The 17,461-nt window shown below is 46.8% G+C and overlaps 1 protein-coding gene across 2 annotated transcripts in view; it reads left to right on the top strand.

Moving 5' to 3' along the window:
* The first annotated feature begins 445 nt into the window (after positions 1–445).
* Positions 446–17,461, top strand: part of OTUD5 (OTU deubiquitinase 5) — a 46,680-nt gene continuing 29,664 nt past the window's right edge. The window contains exons 1-2 of one of the 2 annotated variants that reach the window (XM_080988188.1): positions 446–1,586; positions 11,592–11,682. In XM_080988188.1, coding sequence (XP_080844314.1) covers positions 1,005–1,586; positions 11,592–11,682 — 673 coding nt within the window. In that variant the 5' untranslated portion in view covers positions 446–1,004. Of the gene's footprint in view, positions 1,587–11,588; positions 11,683–17,461 lie in introns of both variants that reach the window. The other variant, XM_080988187.1, reaches the window with a different exon arrangement.

Here is a 17,461-nt window from a genome sequence, read left to right as displayed (position 1 = left end):
CTCGCGTCCAATCTATCAATTTCCGATCCTGGGAATGCTCCAAGCCAATAGGAGGTAACCGGCCACTTTCAGCCAATCACGATTCAGGTCTGTGTCCGCCGGCGAATGAAGAAACGGCAACTACTTTCTCTAGCCTATCGGAACAAGCTATGCTGACAAGGGGAACAATACTCCCGCCTCCCTCCTTCGCTCTCGCAAAAAGGGACGGGGAGGAGGGAACGTGGAAAGAGGCGGGACATCACCCCGACCGGCAGCGGCGCCAGCCACTCAGTGACGGACATCCGTCACTCCCGGCCAACGAGCGCGCGGCTAGCCGCGGTTGCTACGGCCTGCCCAGGGCCCGCCTCACCTGTTGCCAGGGGGCGTGGAAACGGAAGTCGAGCTCGCCGGGGTCAGAGGCCGGCTGTGTTGATGTTGACACTAGGCCGGGCCCGCAGACGGGCCGTAGTAGTAGTAGCCGCCGCCTCTTTCCGGAGACCGCGAAAGGCCCGAAAGCCTCTGAGGAGAAATTGGGGACGAGGCCGACCCGGCTGGTGTGGGCTCCTCGGGAGAAGCTCCGGCGCCTGGCGGGGAACTGACGGGCGCGCTCCCTACTGAGCGGCGGCGGCGGCGGCGGGGGAAGCGATGCGCCGCGGTTGATCCGGCCATCCGGGCATTTGCCGCCGCCTTCCCCGCTTCCCTCAGAGAGAGCCCCCCGCTGCCGGCTGCCGGCTGCCCTCCCTCCACCTCCCCCGCGGAGCCCTCTTCATCCGGGTAACCCTGTTTCTTCGCCCTCCTCATCCGGGTAACCTGCGGGGCCCCCTTGGCCCTCGCCGTCCCCGGTGCGCGGCCCTCCGCCTCCCCTCAGGCGCTCCTCTCTCCCGGGCGCCTCTTTCTCCTCCCCGACCCTTGACCCGCCTTCGCCCTGCCCGAGCCCCCCGCCCCCTCGTCGCCGGGGCAACTGTCACCCCTCGCCCCCTTGAACCTTCCTCCCCGCCGGTCTCCGGGCCCTTCCCGCCCTCGCCATGACTATCCTGCCCAAGAAGAAGGCCTGCCCGGCAGCGGGGGACGGCGATAGGGACCAGCCTGGCTCCCGAGGGGGCGGCCCGGGGGGTCCCGGGGGCCCCGGCGGCGTGGGAGGTCCGGACCCGCGAGGCTGCTCGGGCTCCGACTCGCACCCGCGAGGCCCCGGCGGAGGCGTCGGGGGAGGCGTGGGCCCCGGCGACCCGCACTCGGGCCGCGGCGGCGCCCGTCCCCGGGCCTCGCCGCCGCCTCCGCCGCCCCGCTGGGGGCTGCCCCCCGCCGGCTCCCCCCCGCCGCCCAACCCCGGAGTGGGAGCCGGCGGCGACGGGCCCGGCCTCGGGCTGCTGGACCCGGGAGTGGCCGAGGCGCGGGGCGGGGTCGGGGGCGGCTGCTGCTCCGGCCCCGGGCACAGCAAGAGGCGGCGGCGCGGAGGGTCCGGCGGCGGGCTGGGAGCCGCGGGGCCCGGGGGAGCGGGAGGCAATAGCCCCGAGCAGGATGAGGCCGGCGCCGGCTACAACAGTGAGGACGAGTACGAGACAGCGGCGGCCCGCATCGAGAGCATGGACCCGGCTACCGTGGAGCAGGTACCTCGTGGGGGTGGGGAGCGGACGGCGGGGTCCTTAACCCTGTCGGAGGCCTATGGAGCCCACGCGCTTTTATGGGGGGGGGGGTGCTTGCTGCTTGACACCTTCGTTTCATGCTGGGCTGCACGCTTCCCTATTGCCCTACAGCCGGAGGAGTCCGGGCATCGGGAGTGCATGGTTTAATTGTTTAATTTACCTCGCGTGATGCACGCGTTTTGCGCCCTCCCACTGAAATATGTCTTAGCTATATAATGGGTACACATCAAGGCGTAGTATGTCAACTAGCCATGCTGCTCCCAGGGTGGTTCACAGTTGAGGGTTCCTGCAGGATCACTTAGGCTGGATTTGTTTGGAGTTATCCCTAGGAGCAGGTGAAAGCAGAATCTGAAAGGCTCCCATTGAAAAGAGGGGAGCTGTCTCTCCAGTAATGTTTGGTTTCTGGTATCCTTTGTAAAAAAGAAGAAGTGTGCAGATTCACTGTGTTGGCAGGAATGTGACTTACACGGCATATTAAATTGTGATGCCTCCCGCAGAAGAAAGCAGAATCCCTTTTATGTGGCGTTATTGGTGCCTAGCTGTTTAATAGAGAAAAGATCGCCCTTTGGTTGAAAAAGGGGGGAGGCTTGCTCTGGCAATTGTAAGATTTTTAACTATTACTGAAGGGTGGGACAATGTCATGGAGCCAGGTGGGAGAAATAAAGGGAATGGGTGTGAAGGGAAATATTTTGCTTGTCTGTACCGATTGATGCAGAAGGGTTTCGACACCATTTGAAAAGAAAATAACATAGCACATCAGCCCCACATATAATATGAAGTTACCTTAGGGGACAAGAGAGAGATGGGGATCTCTCTTTGAGGAAAGGTTACAGGAAATCTTTCAGTTCAATGCTGTGAGTTAAAACAGGAACCCTTGTTTTATAGTTGTAGGTAGAAACACTGGAATGAATACTGGGTCTGGATATGGTATGGAATACAAAAGGGAACCAAAGAATTATTCTCTGTTGGGTTACATTGCCTTTTAGCTTGTAGATGTGACACCTGAGGTCATCTTTGAGAAGGAAGGATTGATGGGGCCTTTGTGTGTATAGAAATGGCATCTTCCATCCTGTGACTGCAGACAACCTTTTGATACTAAAAATGGAAGTATTACATTCAGAAAGGGGTGGGATCTTTGCTCGAGAGAAACTTCTCTCTGTAAAGAAATTGGATTTGCTTAGCTCCAAAGTGATAGAGTAGGTGTGGAGAGGGTCCAATTTAGAAGACAACAAAAGTAGTGGCATGAGGGGTTGGTGGGTCTCTATGCTTGATTACAGTTTTGTTTGTAAAGACATTTGGGAGATGAATAACTATGGGGAGAAGAGTCTGTTTTGAGAACTGGCAGGCTGAGGAAATATGTGTGCTGGAAGAAATAAGGTTTTCCGCAAGAGTGGCATGCAGATACATGAAACTGACTTGTATTAAGTCAGCCCATCCAGCCCAGTATTGTTTCCTTGGACTGGCTGTGGTTCTCTAGGGTCTTGAGCACAGGACTGACTTCTGGACTTCCTACAGAGAACCTTTATTTGGAAAGTTGGAGGCTGGATTTGGTGCATGATCACTGAGGTTTGACCCATGTAGGTCTGTGGCTATTCCATGCAGGTAGGTTCCTAGATCACTCCTAGTTTGGTCTCACTGTTGAGTATGGCTTAGGTCATTGTTGTTTGCAGCAAACTGTCATTTGTTGATGGCTAATATTGGGTGTTCTGATCCTGTTGGTAAACTATTATAGGAAAGGGAACCTCTTGGTCCACTCAGAAGCAGATCGTCCTTTATATTAAGCTACTGCTGTGTCCCACAAGGTCATGATCCAAAGCTTGCAGGGAGGGAGGGAAGAAGGAAAATATTTCAGATGACTTTCCCTGAAAACAAGGGAATTATCTCTCAGGCCTCCTGCAGAAAAATGCTTTTGTAAGCTAGCTTGAGATAGTTACTATTGGGGTGGCTACCCTGTAATCCTTCCAGATACTGCTGACCATCTTTCCTGACCTCTGGCCTCGCTGATGGGATTTGGAATCCAACATCAGGAGGACCACAGCGCCCCCCCCCATTCTTTAGCAAACCTCTTCAAGCTTTCTTATCTTCAGAAAACACTTTCTACATCTATATATTGGCCACAAAAACCCTGTGTGCTGCAGAGGATTCTGGGACATACTCTAGATTGCCTTTTCAGTGTCTTCTAAACATTTTGACCTGGCAGTCCAGTCTAGAAGCGGACGTTGAGGCTGCAATTAACGTGGCAAATGATCATAGGCAGACTTGGAATAGCTAGCACCACCATCCTGGTTTTGGGGGGTGGGGAGTGATGTAAAATCCAGATGTCAAATGGTTGAAACAGAATTCTTGATGGTTTGGAATTTAGCTTAAGATTCTGCCAGATGCAGCAATAAAGTGAGTGAAAAACCATTTCCCACTGCTATAGAGGAAAAAGGAATGCATCTGTTTTAAATTGCAGCATGATGGATTTGGCCTGAATACTGGGCAGTGGGGAAAATCTTATATTTAAGAATAGGGCAGCTAAGCAAATTGCTTCGGAAAGCTACAGCATTTTCGTCTTCTGAAAAAGAAGCCAGATTATGTTTTCTGTTTTATTGGTAAATGTTTATGTTGCCATACCCAAATGCTGAGAGCAAGTAAATTATATAAAAAATGTCAAATCGAAAGCTATTACAAATATTTACAGAAAATCTATGTATATGATTCAGTTAAATGATGACAAGGGCCAGCTTGGCACCTCACACCAGCTGCTTTATGTTGACAACCCCAACCTAGTTATCATATTTCCTTATGATGCATGCCCATGACTGGGATGTCAGCAACAACCGTGAGTAGTGTAGAAATGTGCAGTGTTGGGTGGGGAAGGGGCAAAATGGTTTCAGGACAGACCTATCAAATAGCAAGTCTGAGGTGGAATCACATGGGAGGTGTCTCTTGATGACCTCACGGTGTGCACTGCCTCGTTTGAAGTGTTGTGTCTGAGGCTACTTCAGTGGGTTAGAAAGCTAAGTTTTGTGACAATTTATCTGTGGTGGTAGATCCACACATCAAATGATAAATGGGCATAGGTGAGTAATTCACCCTTGCTCTGGAAAACACTTTCATTCTAACTCTCCAGGGAAGGGAGTTCTATGCTACAGAACAGCCGCTGTGAGTGCTTTTGGCAGTGCTTTTGCTGTATTGATTAGGTATTGCTCCTAACATTTCCCCCAGTGGGTCGGCCAGCAGTTGTGATGGGACACACGAGAGGAGATTATCTCAGAGGGAGGCCTGCATCACACATAGTTCTTGAGGCCATATACTGCAATTAGTTCCTTGATACACTGTTTTTGCAACCTGCCCAAGCTCAGCAGACTGCATCTTCCCGTCCTTCCTCCAACCTTGGGAATTGCAGTTGTCCTATCAGCTACCCCTCAAGTCTGTGGCTGTTGTTGCTGAATACCAAGTTGGCTCTGAATAAGACCTCTCATGATCTGCTTATGGATGAGGAGGCCGATCTGCTCTGTATCACTGAGACCTGGGTGGGTGAGTTGGTCTCACCCAGCTGTGCCCATCTGGATACTCCATGCAGTATCAGGGCAGACTTAAGGGTCAGGGAGTTGCTGTAGAAATTCATTCTCTCTGTTTCTGTCCAGTTGGGGGAGGTATCTAGAGTGTGTGTTCCCGCCGTTGAGCAATTGTGACAGATGAGGATTCTGCTAGTTTACTGCCTGCCTTGCTGCCCTCCAGTCTCCCTGACAGAGTTAGTGGCAGTGTTGAGAACTCCCAGACTGTTGGTTCTGGGGGACATCAACATCCATGCCAAGGCAACTCTGGGGTGGCTTAGGACTTCATGGCCGCCATGAGAACCATGGGGCTGTCTAAAAATGCCATCGGCCCAACGCATGTGGCCTGCCACACTCTGGACCTTGTTTTCTCAACTAGGAAGGAAGATGGTGATCTGAAAGTAGGAGATATTGACATCAGTCCCTTGTCATGGTCAAATCACTTCCTGTTGAGATTTAGGCTTTGAGCATCTTTTCTGCTCTACAGAGGTGTGGTACTTACTAGGATGGTTTGCTCTTAGAGACTGATGGATATAATGGGTTTCCAAACCACTCTGGGAGATTTTCCAGCTGATATGACTGGTTGAAGTCCTGGCCGACCTCTGGAACAGCCAAATGGTTAGGACATTGACACGATCGCCTCTGAGTGCCTTCTCCTGCTTTATGGAGCCTGTTTGGCTCCCTGGTATACTCTAGCTTAGGGCAAGGAAACAAGCTCAGAGACTGCTCAAATACGAATGGAGGAAATGAATGCAGTCCAACACTGTTGAGGGCTCACCATCGAGCCTATCTAGTAGCACTGAAGGCCACCTTGAAGGCATACGTCTGAATCCATTGCTGTTGCTTGAGTCTCAGGTGGCCTCAATGGTGTGTAGTGTCTTCTATCAGCTTTGGTTGATGGCCCAGCTGTGCCCCTATCTGGACAGGAGTAGCCTAACTTCTGTTGTCTATGCTTTGGTAACCTCTAGGTTAGATTACTGCAATGTGTTATATGTGTGGCTGCAGCCAAATGGCTCACCGGGGCAAGGTCTGATCCTGGCCTGACTAATTGACTGCCAATTAGTTTCTGGGCCCAATTCAAAGTGTTGGTTTTGACCAGGCATAGGCAAACTCTGGCCCTCCAGATGTTTTGAGACTACAATTCCCATCATCCCTGACCACTGGTTCTTTTAGCTGGGGACATTGGGAATTGTAGTTCCAAAACATCTGGAGGGCCAGAGTTTGCCTATGCCTGGTTTTGACCTATAGAGCCTTAAACATCTCAGGACGCTTAATTGCTGCTGTTACCAGCTAGTTATAATCTCATGTAGTATTAAGTCAGATTCCATCTTAACACAGTGCAACACTGTGTAGAAAGAAGTGTTTGCCTTCACCTAGTTGTCCCAACTATCTTGCTCTTGCATGTCCACCAGAGATGTTCACACCTACAGGTTCAGGGAGTTTTTTTCTCTACAGTGTGCAGGGTTCTGAAGGTCAGCTTGCGCATGTGCACTAGCACCCCAAGCTGTCAAAGTATGTGACTGTCGTGCAGTGAGCGCACAATAGCTGTGGATAAAGAGTTATTTGAATGCTATGTTGTTGAGGAGGAGGGTGCGAAAAATGGTTAAGGAGTGGGGTTTGGCCCGTGTGTCATAGTCACTTGAAAATAATTCCCTGCTTGGTGAATCCTAGCCTCCAAATGCAAGCCTGTGTGAGAAGTTTGCATGCTTGGGGGACAGCCAGAGCTCAGTGCTAGAGCATCTTCTTTGCATGCAGAAGGTTCTAGGTTCAATCCACAGATCACTTGTCTTTAGATATAAAGTCTTTGAGTATAGTAGATAATTAAGTGTGGTAGCTGAACGCGTCTGTTTTATGAGCTAATTGGTGCATTGTAGCATGTGCATTTATTTAGCTATGAGATGTGAATGAACCTAGCTCCTCCCAGATTTGCACTTTGCCTCTCCCAATCCCCTTCTCTCCCGCATGTAGGAGGAAGAGTTCAGCTTGACAACACCTCCTCCTGGCTACACAGAAGGAAAGGGAAGGGAGTATGAGCGTGGGAGGAGGCTAGGCTCATTCATGCCTCACAAAATCATGGTTTGGCACAATGTGTGAATGTAGCCATAGTGTGTGTGTCTTATGTGTTTATCATCACCATGCAATATATGTTAGTGGGTTTTATAATTGTTTCTTCCTACATGAAAATACTTTGTGTGGGGAATATGTGACACGAAGCTGGTCAGATTCTGTCACGTCTCCAAGACAAATAAAGTTCCATGGTAATCACTGAATTCCTCTCATTGCTCCAATGTTCTGAATTCAGGGCCAAAGTAGGCATAAGGCTCATGATTTTGCCTTGGTGTTTTTTGTTTTGTTGTTTTTTTTCAAATAACTGGTGTAGAAGCTTGCTTCTTTTTTTGACAAATAGCAGAAAGGTGTAGCCCAGTTCTTCTGACTGGAACTGTGGCAGACGTAAAAACTTAAAGCCTCCCCTTCCCTGTGCCATTCCTGATCTGGATTGGCCCCCTTGGCCAGCTATGTTTTTAAAAAAGAAATATACAGGCCAAACAACATGGCAAAACATTGCCCTTAGTCCATTAATGTAATAGGATGCACTTTAAAGTGCTGTATAGAAGAGAGCACATAGGAAATTTGACCTTGCTTGGGCGGTATCTGGACAGAAATGGCATCAGTTGAAATGAATGGGAGACTGGCAAGGTGTTAGCTTTGTTTTGAGAATTCATTCTCAAACTGTGGTTGCTGAGTTTTGCCAGTGTTCCACATAATTGTGAAAGGCAGTTGTATATCCTTAAAACATGGAGTAGGCACATGCCTGGGAAGTATAATTGGATATGGAAAGACTCTGAAGTTGAGGACTTGTTGGTCAGGTTTATTAGTGTGTTGAAGCGATGTGGGACTGTTGTTCATCAGAGGAAGTGGGTGATTAATACACACACTTCCAAAACACGGCAGGTAGCTGAAGTGAATCATCCATAGGTGAGGGCTGAGAACTCAGGAATCTGAAATACTCTAGGCATTCATTCCTAAATAGTCCCAGCAGAAAATCTAATACTCTACCCATTTTAACTGTGAACTCATGCAAAGGCAAAGGTGGGGTGAGGAGAGCTTTTTAAAAGAATAGCAAACATAATTTAGCCAGAGTGAAAAACAACCACTGGAAGGAAGGACAGAAAATGAGAGTTTGTTTTGTTCAGAAAAGCTTTTATGGAAGAGCTTTTGGGGCCACATATGATGTTCATATTATTTCTGTTAGTCAATGAAAGAAGTGTGTCCCACCTGCTTAGTAAGAAATAGGGAGCAGCTGTTGCCTGATTCTGTAAATATGCAGTGCCTTACATAGATCGTGGGGGCGGGAGGAGTATACATGCACTGTGTGGTGTGAATGAGCAGGTGCTGTTGTGAAATTCAGAATGGAGAAGTCTAAAATAGTCCCTGTACTGGGAAATTTGGGGTTGTGTCTCTTTTTCTGCATAGCTCAACATATTTATTATTACTGTGCTGCTAGATTTTGGTGGTAGAATGCTTTTCAGGTCTCTAAGATATATACTTGTCTAAATATTTCCAAGTTGCAAGAAGTTCATCATTCAGTTGTCTGTGTACACTAGCAGTTGTCTGCAAAAGTTTTGTGAAGGTCATTGTTGTCCTAGACTGGGGAAGAGGTTGTGGTCTGGATTACCAAAGTCAGAATATCTTCTACAATCCTAAGAATCTGAACTTTCACTGGAAGAAAAAAAAAACCTCATTCAGCCCTCATAGTTATGAAGAGACAGAGATTTAGTTTCTGTTAAATGAAGTTTATTTTTCTTTTCTTTTCTTTTTAAGTATACCTTAGTTCCTGTAATTGAGGTAATTAAATTTGAAAATTTTCAGCGATTTTCATTCTCACATAATGAGCATGCTGTGTGCAACCTGTTGAGCTACATCTTTCATTACCCTGTCTGAAAGTAGCAACATTTCTCTGTGCAGCTGTTGTGAAATAGCCTATACGTTTGTCAGAACTCTGAGATGGTTTGTATATTTATTCAATTTTTAAGCCCTCATAAATGATCTCAGGGTAGTTTGCATGTGTGTATTTTTAAAACCATTTAAAATAACATTAAAATGTTCTGCTTATGGCTCAACCCAGTTTTCTAAGCAGTAACATAGGTTGTAAACAGTGTTAGAAACTTAGATATATAATCTAGGCACCAAATGGCTCCTTAAACCAGGGTTACAGTCACCAGAACGTCTAGTTGCCATTTTGGGACCAGATGGTTTGAAAGTTGAATTTTTCAATGCAACTTTTTGGTTCCTGATATTTGTTCTGCTTGCGCAGATAAAATAACACGAATAGAATTCTAAAGGATGTGCTGTTAGGGTGTGAAAACAGGCAAGAGCCAAGGATCCCCAGACATGCCCCTCCAGATGGAGACATCGGGCGCCATCCTAGCGCCCAGACTTCTTCACTCGGTCACAAGTGACCGATAGCAAGGTACAAAATGCACCTGGCGCCTGGCAAATTTGGAACACTTGGTTATAAAATTTCCAGCGTGGTGGTTGGTACAAAAAATGAGCTAAAGCAGTTGTAGCCCCACTCCCAAAGATACAAAAGTGTACTACGGGTACTGGGACAATCTAGACAGCTTTCTATTTATGCAAGACAATGTTGCCCTGAAAGATATTTTATGAATCATTTAATAAATCTGCGCACTATGATTTGCATTGTATAGGTCGTTGGGGTGTGTGGAGTTGGGAGAGGGGGTTAGACCCGGACTGCTAGTGCAGCAGTTAATAGAATAAGCTATGAACTTGGACATTTTAGTTCAAAATTAGTCTCATCCACAACGTCACAAGCAGTCTCAGTCAAAATACTGTCTCCAGACTCCATTGTAATAAGGAGGTGAAAATGCTTGTCTGCTTTATTACCTGTCTGTGAAATTCATGGGGAGTTTGTTGCGTTTGATGCTCTTTTTGTTCCCTTGCTCTTTGATTTTCTGCATACTGTCAAGTTGATCCAGATGACCAAGTACCGGTATATTGTCTGCCCTGTACAAAATGTTTGGAAAGAGCATCACACAGCACATGTTCCTTGTCTTTTTCCAGAACCCCAAATACACAGATCTTATGGTTCTCCTCACACCAGTTATTCAATTTATGTATAGAAAATGTGATAATAGGGACAAGGAAGGCTGAGCTTTGCTAAGAAGGGGAACTATGGAAGAACAACTTGGCAGCCTATAGGCATGCGTGTCCACTTGTTGCCAGAAGATGGCAGCACAATCATTTGAGCCAGAAAACACAAGTGTACTTTTCTTTGGGAAGTTCTGACAAGTTCTGAGCTGTTCTAGTGTAAGTTGTTGAAGGGGATTAGTATTAAGCCTTCTAAGATTCAGTGATCCACAGGGATGTCTTCTCCTGAGCCAGCCCATTGAAATAAGTAGTTCTTGCCCAGCATTCTTGGAGTATTGGTCGTAATGCAGAATTCTAGATTTCCCCTCCTGGCTAAATGCAGCTGCTTGCATACATACAGTCAGATCTGACCTAATAGAATGCCAAAAAAGAGAGAAGCTAGTTCTGAAAAGAGTGTTTTTAATATTTATTACAGCTCAACACATCTTGGGGCATAGGTTGTTCCTTCAGGAGTAATCGTAAAAGTTGCAACTTTCATACTGTAAGGCCAAGTCTGTAAAGCTTTGTAGTGAGGAATTACCGGTAAATATCTTTAATCTTGATTCAGTAATGAAGCAGTTTGCACAAATACTTCTTCCTGTCTGGCACTGTGAGGAAGACCCTCTTTGGGATTTTAAATGGATTTTTATTAATTTTCAAAGCAAACAGTAACAAAACTGGGATGAGATATTAAAATAATATATTTTCCTTACTCTTGTAGTCGATGCATTTTTGGTGAAGAGCGCTGAGATTGGATTATAGGTGTGTGGGGCATCTTGAGCATGGAAATGTGGAAGGGGCATTTGTGTAACCAAGCATGATATTGTAATGCTCCTCTTAAAAAACACAAAGCGTTTGCACATATTATAGACATATTGCCAAATGTATATTTCTCTGGATGAGAGCCTTGTGCCAAATGAGCTTGCAGAAGTTGCTGAGACTTCTCCTATGACTGTGTTGTGGGCATGGAAATCCAGTATCATCCCGCATTAAAACTGCCATGGTTGGATCACTGTTGGGATCCCGTGGTGTCTCCATTGATAAGCCCAGGGGCTATAATAATGGCCATCTCTTTGCATGGGTCAGCCTCTAGGGGGCACAGTGGAGCCATGCATGGGGGTAACCCTTTCTATTCCAGTTGTGGATTTTAAAGCTGGTGCCCCGTGTTTGGGTTGCCATATGGGGAACTGGAGAAAGAGTAGGATATGTCACCCTTTCTGGTTTGGGGGATGGGGTTGCCGTCTAACTTGCTGACATCTGCCCCTCCTGTCACCAGCAGGAACACAGGTTCGAGAAGGCGCTGAGAGAGAAGAAAGGGTTCATCATAAAACAGATGAAGGAAGATGGGGCCTGCTTGTTCCGGGCTGTGGGTAAGTCCTGCCTGCTGACGGGTCTTCCTTTTAGAGATTGGACAGCAGGCGGCACTAGAGCTGAAACAAATCCCCGTCCTCAAAAGTTCTCCTCCTGCAAATGTTAAGATTGCATATTTGCAGAATATTGGGTATGGTATTTTACACCTGACACCAAATACCAGTATTTAGATTTGATCATTGACTTTGCTGTAATATTTAGTACTTGTTGACTAATATTGGGCTGCCTGCAGTGGGAGGACAAATCCCAGTGCCCAGTAGGCATAAGATGATCAGGGACCCACTGGCACCTTCATTGCTGAAGATGGCAGGAAGCAGAGTGCTCCACCTCCCAAGGATACTACCATTCATTTGACCTGGTTGCTGCTTCCCTTTACACTCCTTTTCCCTGCTTCATTTTTCCCCCATCTCAGTTTACGGTATTTTCAGTCTGAGCAGGAGGTAGTCTACTAGCCAGAGGCAGGAAGTGGAACTAGGACCCAAGAATGCACCAGTGAGGGCAGAGTTAATGGTGTCATTATAATATATATTTTTCCTTGCATGCTGCTTTTTGTGCTGTCTCATGAGTACTGGGCAAAGAGGAGAAAGGAGCTCTCTTATCACTGCATGCATAGCACATCAAAGGGTGTTGCCCATTAGTGAAAATAAAAAGTAGGGTTGTAGCAAGCTAAGTTACAGTCAGAGTTGACCCATTGGGGAATCCACCATTACGCAAGCAGACTTCCACTTGCACAGTGGGGCATTTCCCCTGATGTGCCTGCAGAATCTGTCCCAACCCCTTAGAGCTGATTTTGTGGGTGAGCATAGGACCCGGGGCAGGGGGAGTTTGCTGGAAGCTCTTAGCACTAGTGGTTCTGCTTGTGCATCAACAGCATTTGATTCACTCCATTAAAATTTATGGTCTTGATTAATTTTACATCCACTGATTTCAGTGGGTTTACTCTTGAGTATGACTTAGTTCGATGCAACCTGTTGTAATGGTTATAAGGTACAAAACTGAATATATTACAGAAGCAGTAGTCCCAGTGCCTTTTGAGTTGAAGCTCGCTTTTTATCAGCAAAATAATAATAATAATAATAATTTTGGAAGCAAGTAAGCTGAAATCGAGTATCAAAAATTCACCTGTTAAAGCAACCTTTCCCAAGTTGGTGCCCTCCAGATGTTTGGATTGCACCTCCCACCATCCTTGGGAGTGGGGCTGGGTGATACCTGGTTTTCAACACTGTGGTATATCACCCGCTAAAAATTGTAATATATCAATATATCACAATGTTTGAATTAAGGATGGAGCTATGTAGAGGCATTAGCTGGCTTCATTGTTTTTCCCACATTGTGATTTTTGCGCGCACACACACACACACACACACACACACGATTTGTGATATATTGCCAGGTCAAAAATTATGAAACTGATACCATGATAGAGACTTCAAACTGGTTTTGGACAATATATCGATATATAACCCAGCCCTACTTGACAGTTAGCCACAGCATCTAGAAGGAACCTGGTTGGGGAAGGCTCATTTAAAACATGACCCCTCGGTCTACGTCTCCACTTGAGAGCTTTCCCGTTCCCTCTGATCCTGCCTATCTGATTGTTCTACCTCTCTCTCAAACTCAGTATGTTCAAAACTAAGCTTCTCAACTTTCTTCCCAGGCTATCCTCTCATTGATTGTTCTTTATCCCTTGATCCTGTTGATTTGGCAAGAAGCATTAGCTTACTCCATGTACATTTGCTACCCCATATTCAATCTGTCATCCAACCTTATCAGTTTTGCCGGGACGGCATTGTGAAAATTATACTTCTCAATCTCCATCCTCTTGACTAAAGCTCTAGTTCATTCTCCGGTCATCTTCCTTATTGGCGCTTGCAACTTTCCTCTCTCTGGCCTTCCTGTGTCTTAGCTTATTCCTCTTGCCTCTGTCCAGATTTCTGCTGCCAAAATAATTCACCACTCTTATTGGACAATATGCTCTTTTCCATAACCTCTTGTCTTCCACAATTGCCTGAAGGCCTCCTCCTCCTTTCAGCAAAGCTACTACTATTCCCTTTTGTTGTTCCTTGTGTCTGGAACACCATCACAAAATACCTTCCTCTTGCAGGTCTCTCCTGAAAGTCCACCTTTTCTGTAAAGCAATTCATTCAAACCTTTAGAGTGGGATTCACCTAACGAGCCCCATCAGCAAAAGCCCTGAACAAGGACTTCTGTTTGTGTAATGGTGCTTTCCTCCCTCTTCTCCCTCCTCACCCCCTGAAATTACCTTGTGGGGGTGTCAGGAGTACCCCCAGAACAGTGTGAGTTCAGAGGAGAGAGGAAGTTTTCCATCTGGCAAGCTGCAATCCTTGCACAGATGGAATGTTTGGAAGAGAGCATTGAATTCTACCCTTAATCTTCACCCCCTTCAGAAACTAACCCTAAGTACATGCAACTGCATTATATGCCATATTTTTCCATGTATAAGATGCCCCCATATATAAGACGACCCCTATTTTTTTTTTAACCCAAAATTAAGAAATCAATATTTTAAATGTCAAACAGAACAACTTTGGTATTTTCTTAAATATTCAAAGCACTGGTTTATTTAGTACAGTGGAACCTCAGGTGGCGAATGTGATACGTGGAGGAGGCATGTTTGCAACCCGCAGCATTCGCAGCCCGCAGTGCTGCGTCTTAGTGCTTCTGCGTGAGCGCCGAAACCCAGAAGTAACCCATTCCGGTACTTCCAGATTCGGCGCGGTGCGCAACCCGAAATGGCGTAACCTGAAGCATCTGTAACCCAAGGTACCACTGTACCGTATATTTAAACATCGGCGGCGGTCAGGGAAGTTGGGCAAAGTTGTTGAGGTTTTTTTCGGTGATCACAAGCTTCCCCCCGATCTGCCACCACCAAGCCTAGGCTGTCTGGGCCACTTGCGTCAGGCCTGAGCCAGAGCCATCTATGCCAGAACCTGAGCCCAGGCCGCCCTAACCCCTGTGCGTTAATCATCCCTGTATAAGACGAGCCCCAATTTTTTTTACTAAAAAAAATTAGCATAAACATTGTCTTATACATAGAAAAATACGGTACATTCTTCTGCTAACAGCTTTGTTCTTGTCATCTTTCTTTTTGGTCTCTCCATCCCTCCGCTAGAAATGTAAACAATAAGCTCATCCAGGCAGCAGTGTGTCACATGTTCTGTGCTACTCTATAATTGGTCATATACCCAGATAGTGTGTTGTTTACAAAAAGGGGATTATTGAATCTCCTATTCTTAAGACAGATCTGAAATGGTTTCTGAAGCAACCCTCTTGGAATTCATAGCACAGCTCTTGTAGAAATTTGAAATTTCTATTCTGGGGACTCCTCTTTGGTGGAGAGGAAACACTTCAGTGTCTTCCCCGCAGCTGACATGCACTTTCGAGAAATGACGCTGACCCAGCCTCTCTTACAAGAAGTAGACTCCAGAAGACATTTCCTGCTAGATAGCAGTGGTGAGGGCGCTGACCACTTTGCAGCTCATGGATCTGAGTTTTCTCAGTAAAACCTCATCTGTACCTAGAAGAGATTGTGCCTGTCGCCATGAATAGCAAGGAGAAATATGTCAAGTAATTGGAGCCCTGCTCCTTACATTTTTTCAAAAAATGTATGGCATCATTAGTGTATTTATGGTTTATGGAACATAATAATAATATGTTCATAACCTCTGGAGGGCATCATGTTTGGGAAGAAGACTGCTTTATGGGGAGTGTGATCCCAAAGCTGGGGAGCAACTAGCAAGAATATTTCACTCCATGCCACCCTCCTAATTGTATTGTGTATGAAGGGGCTCTCCAGCGCAGCCAGCATAGCTTGTGGGCAGTGATTGTGGGAGTTGTAGTCCAAAAACATCTTGAGGGCTGCAGGTTAGCCACCCCCAGGCTAGAAAATTCAGATTTAACAGATGCTGCTGCAAGAGGTTCTCAGGAGCACTTGTCAGTTGTCATGTTCCACACCAGTTGCACCCTTCAGGCAGTTGACATACGCTTGTATATTATAGCTGTGGTGTTAGAAGGGGGTCAACTGGCCATTAATTCAGTGCTGTGCCACAAAACAGGACCAGGGCACCCATTCACCCACCTACTCTCTACTATCAAGCCATTGGTTTGGTTTGCATTGGCCAGTGTTGCCTACTCTGTCAGTCAGCTCCCGGAGTCTCAAGCTGAGGTCTTCCTGCTACCTGACTTCCTTTATACCGTATTTTTCGTCCCATAGGACGCTCCGTTCCATAGGACGCACCTAGTTTTTTGGGGGGGAAATAAAGGAAATAAAGGAACTCCCTCAGGGCTGCCTAGGCTGCGGATGTCTTCCTGAAGCCTGAGAGCGAGAGGGGTCGGTGCGCACCGACCCCTCTTGCTCTCCAAGCTTCAGCGAAAGCCTGCATTCGCCCCATAGGACGCACCCAGATTTCCCCTTCATTTTTGGAGGGGGAAAAGTGCGTCCTATAGGGCGAAAAATACGGTAATTGGAGATGCCACAGGTTGAACCTGGAACCTTTCCATTCAGAGCATGCACTCTGCCCTAGTGTTATGGATTATCCCCCAAAAGAGACAGGCTGCAAAACAAAAAACCCAAACAACTCCAGGTGATTTGTGCAAGTAAGCCAAGCTGGGTATTGCAAAAGAAGGGTCAACATCCCCCCCCCCCAGCTATTACCAGTGTGACGGGGAGGGGAAGCTAATTCCTACTTGGTCTAAAGGGAAGTCATACTTCAAACATTAATAATACCCATTTACTGGGTGCGCTGTGGATACTATAGCACTACTTCATTCCCCATAAGTTTGTCCTACTGTGCTAGGGGATGTGGGTGGCACTGTGGTCTAAACCACTGAGCTCTTGAGCTTGCCGATCGTAAGGTCGGCAGCTAAAATCTGTGCAACGGGGTGAGCTCCTGTTGCTCTATTCCAGCACCTGCTAACCTAGCAGTCTGAAAGCATACCAGTGCGAGTAGATAAGTAGGTACTGCTGTGTCGGGAAGGTAAACAGTGTTTATGTGCACTCTGGCTCACAGTGCTCCAGAAGTGGTTTAGTCATGCTGGCCACATGACGCGGAAAAGCCGCCTGCGGACAAACGCCGACTCCCTCGGCCAGAAAGTGGAGATGAGCGCCACACCCAGTATTTGAATTTGACTGGACTTAACCATCCAGGGGTCCTTTCCCTTTTTACGCACTATGCTACCGTAATGTGTAAAACAGGAATGAAAAGCCTATGGCCCTCCAGATCTTGTGGGACTCCCAACTCCCATTGTCACCAGCTGACAAGGTCAGTGGTTAGGAATGATGGGAAGAGGGTGCACTGTCCAAACCTCCATCTTCCCTACAATTCTAGACCCAAACAAAAAACATCCAGGACCGGTTGTACAGGTCACGACCACATATTCATTACCCAGCCAGCACTGGAGAACACAGTGGGAACATTAAGGTCCTGTGTAATGGACCCCTCCCACATTGACTACAGCACTGCAGATGAACTTGTGAAACCTCCTCTGCTATTCACATGAGGTCTAAAGGGAGCTTGAGTCATCTTGAAACTGATGCATTTTTTTAAAAAAAATGTATTCTGTTGATTTTCAAATTGAAACCGAAGCATTCTTAACATTTGTGAAGGTGGAAGCAAAGACATTTCAAGAAACAAAAAGGGTCATAACTGCCCATCTCACAATGAAGTAGGGAATCCATATGGGAAAGATTTGCATCCAAAAAGTATTCCTAGGGAGCTTGCTGATTAGGGGCTGGATTGAACTTTGAGAGAACCCCCA

This window comes from Podarcis pityusensis (assembly GCF_964106645.2).
Source record: "Podarcis pityusensis genome assembly, chromosome: 17".
In the NCBI taxonomy this organism is placed as follows: Eukaryota; Metazoa; Chordata; class Lepidosauria; order Squamata; family Lacertidae; genus Podarcis; species Podarcis pityusensis.
Note: the sequence above shows the minus strand (reverse complement) of the source record. Positions and strands in the feature narration are given on the sequence as shown.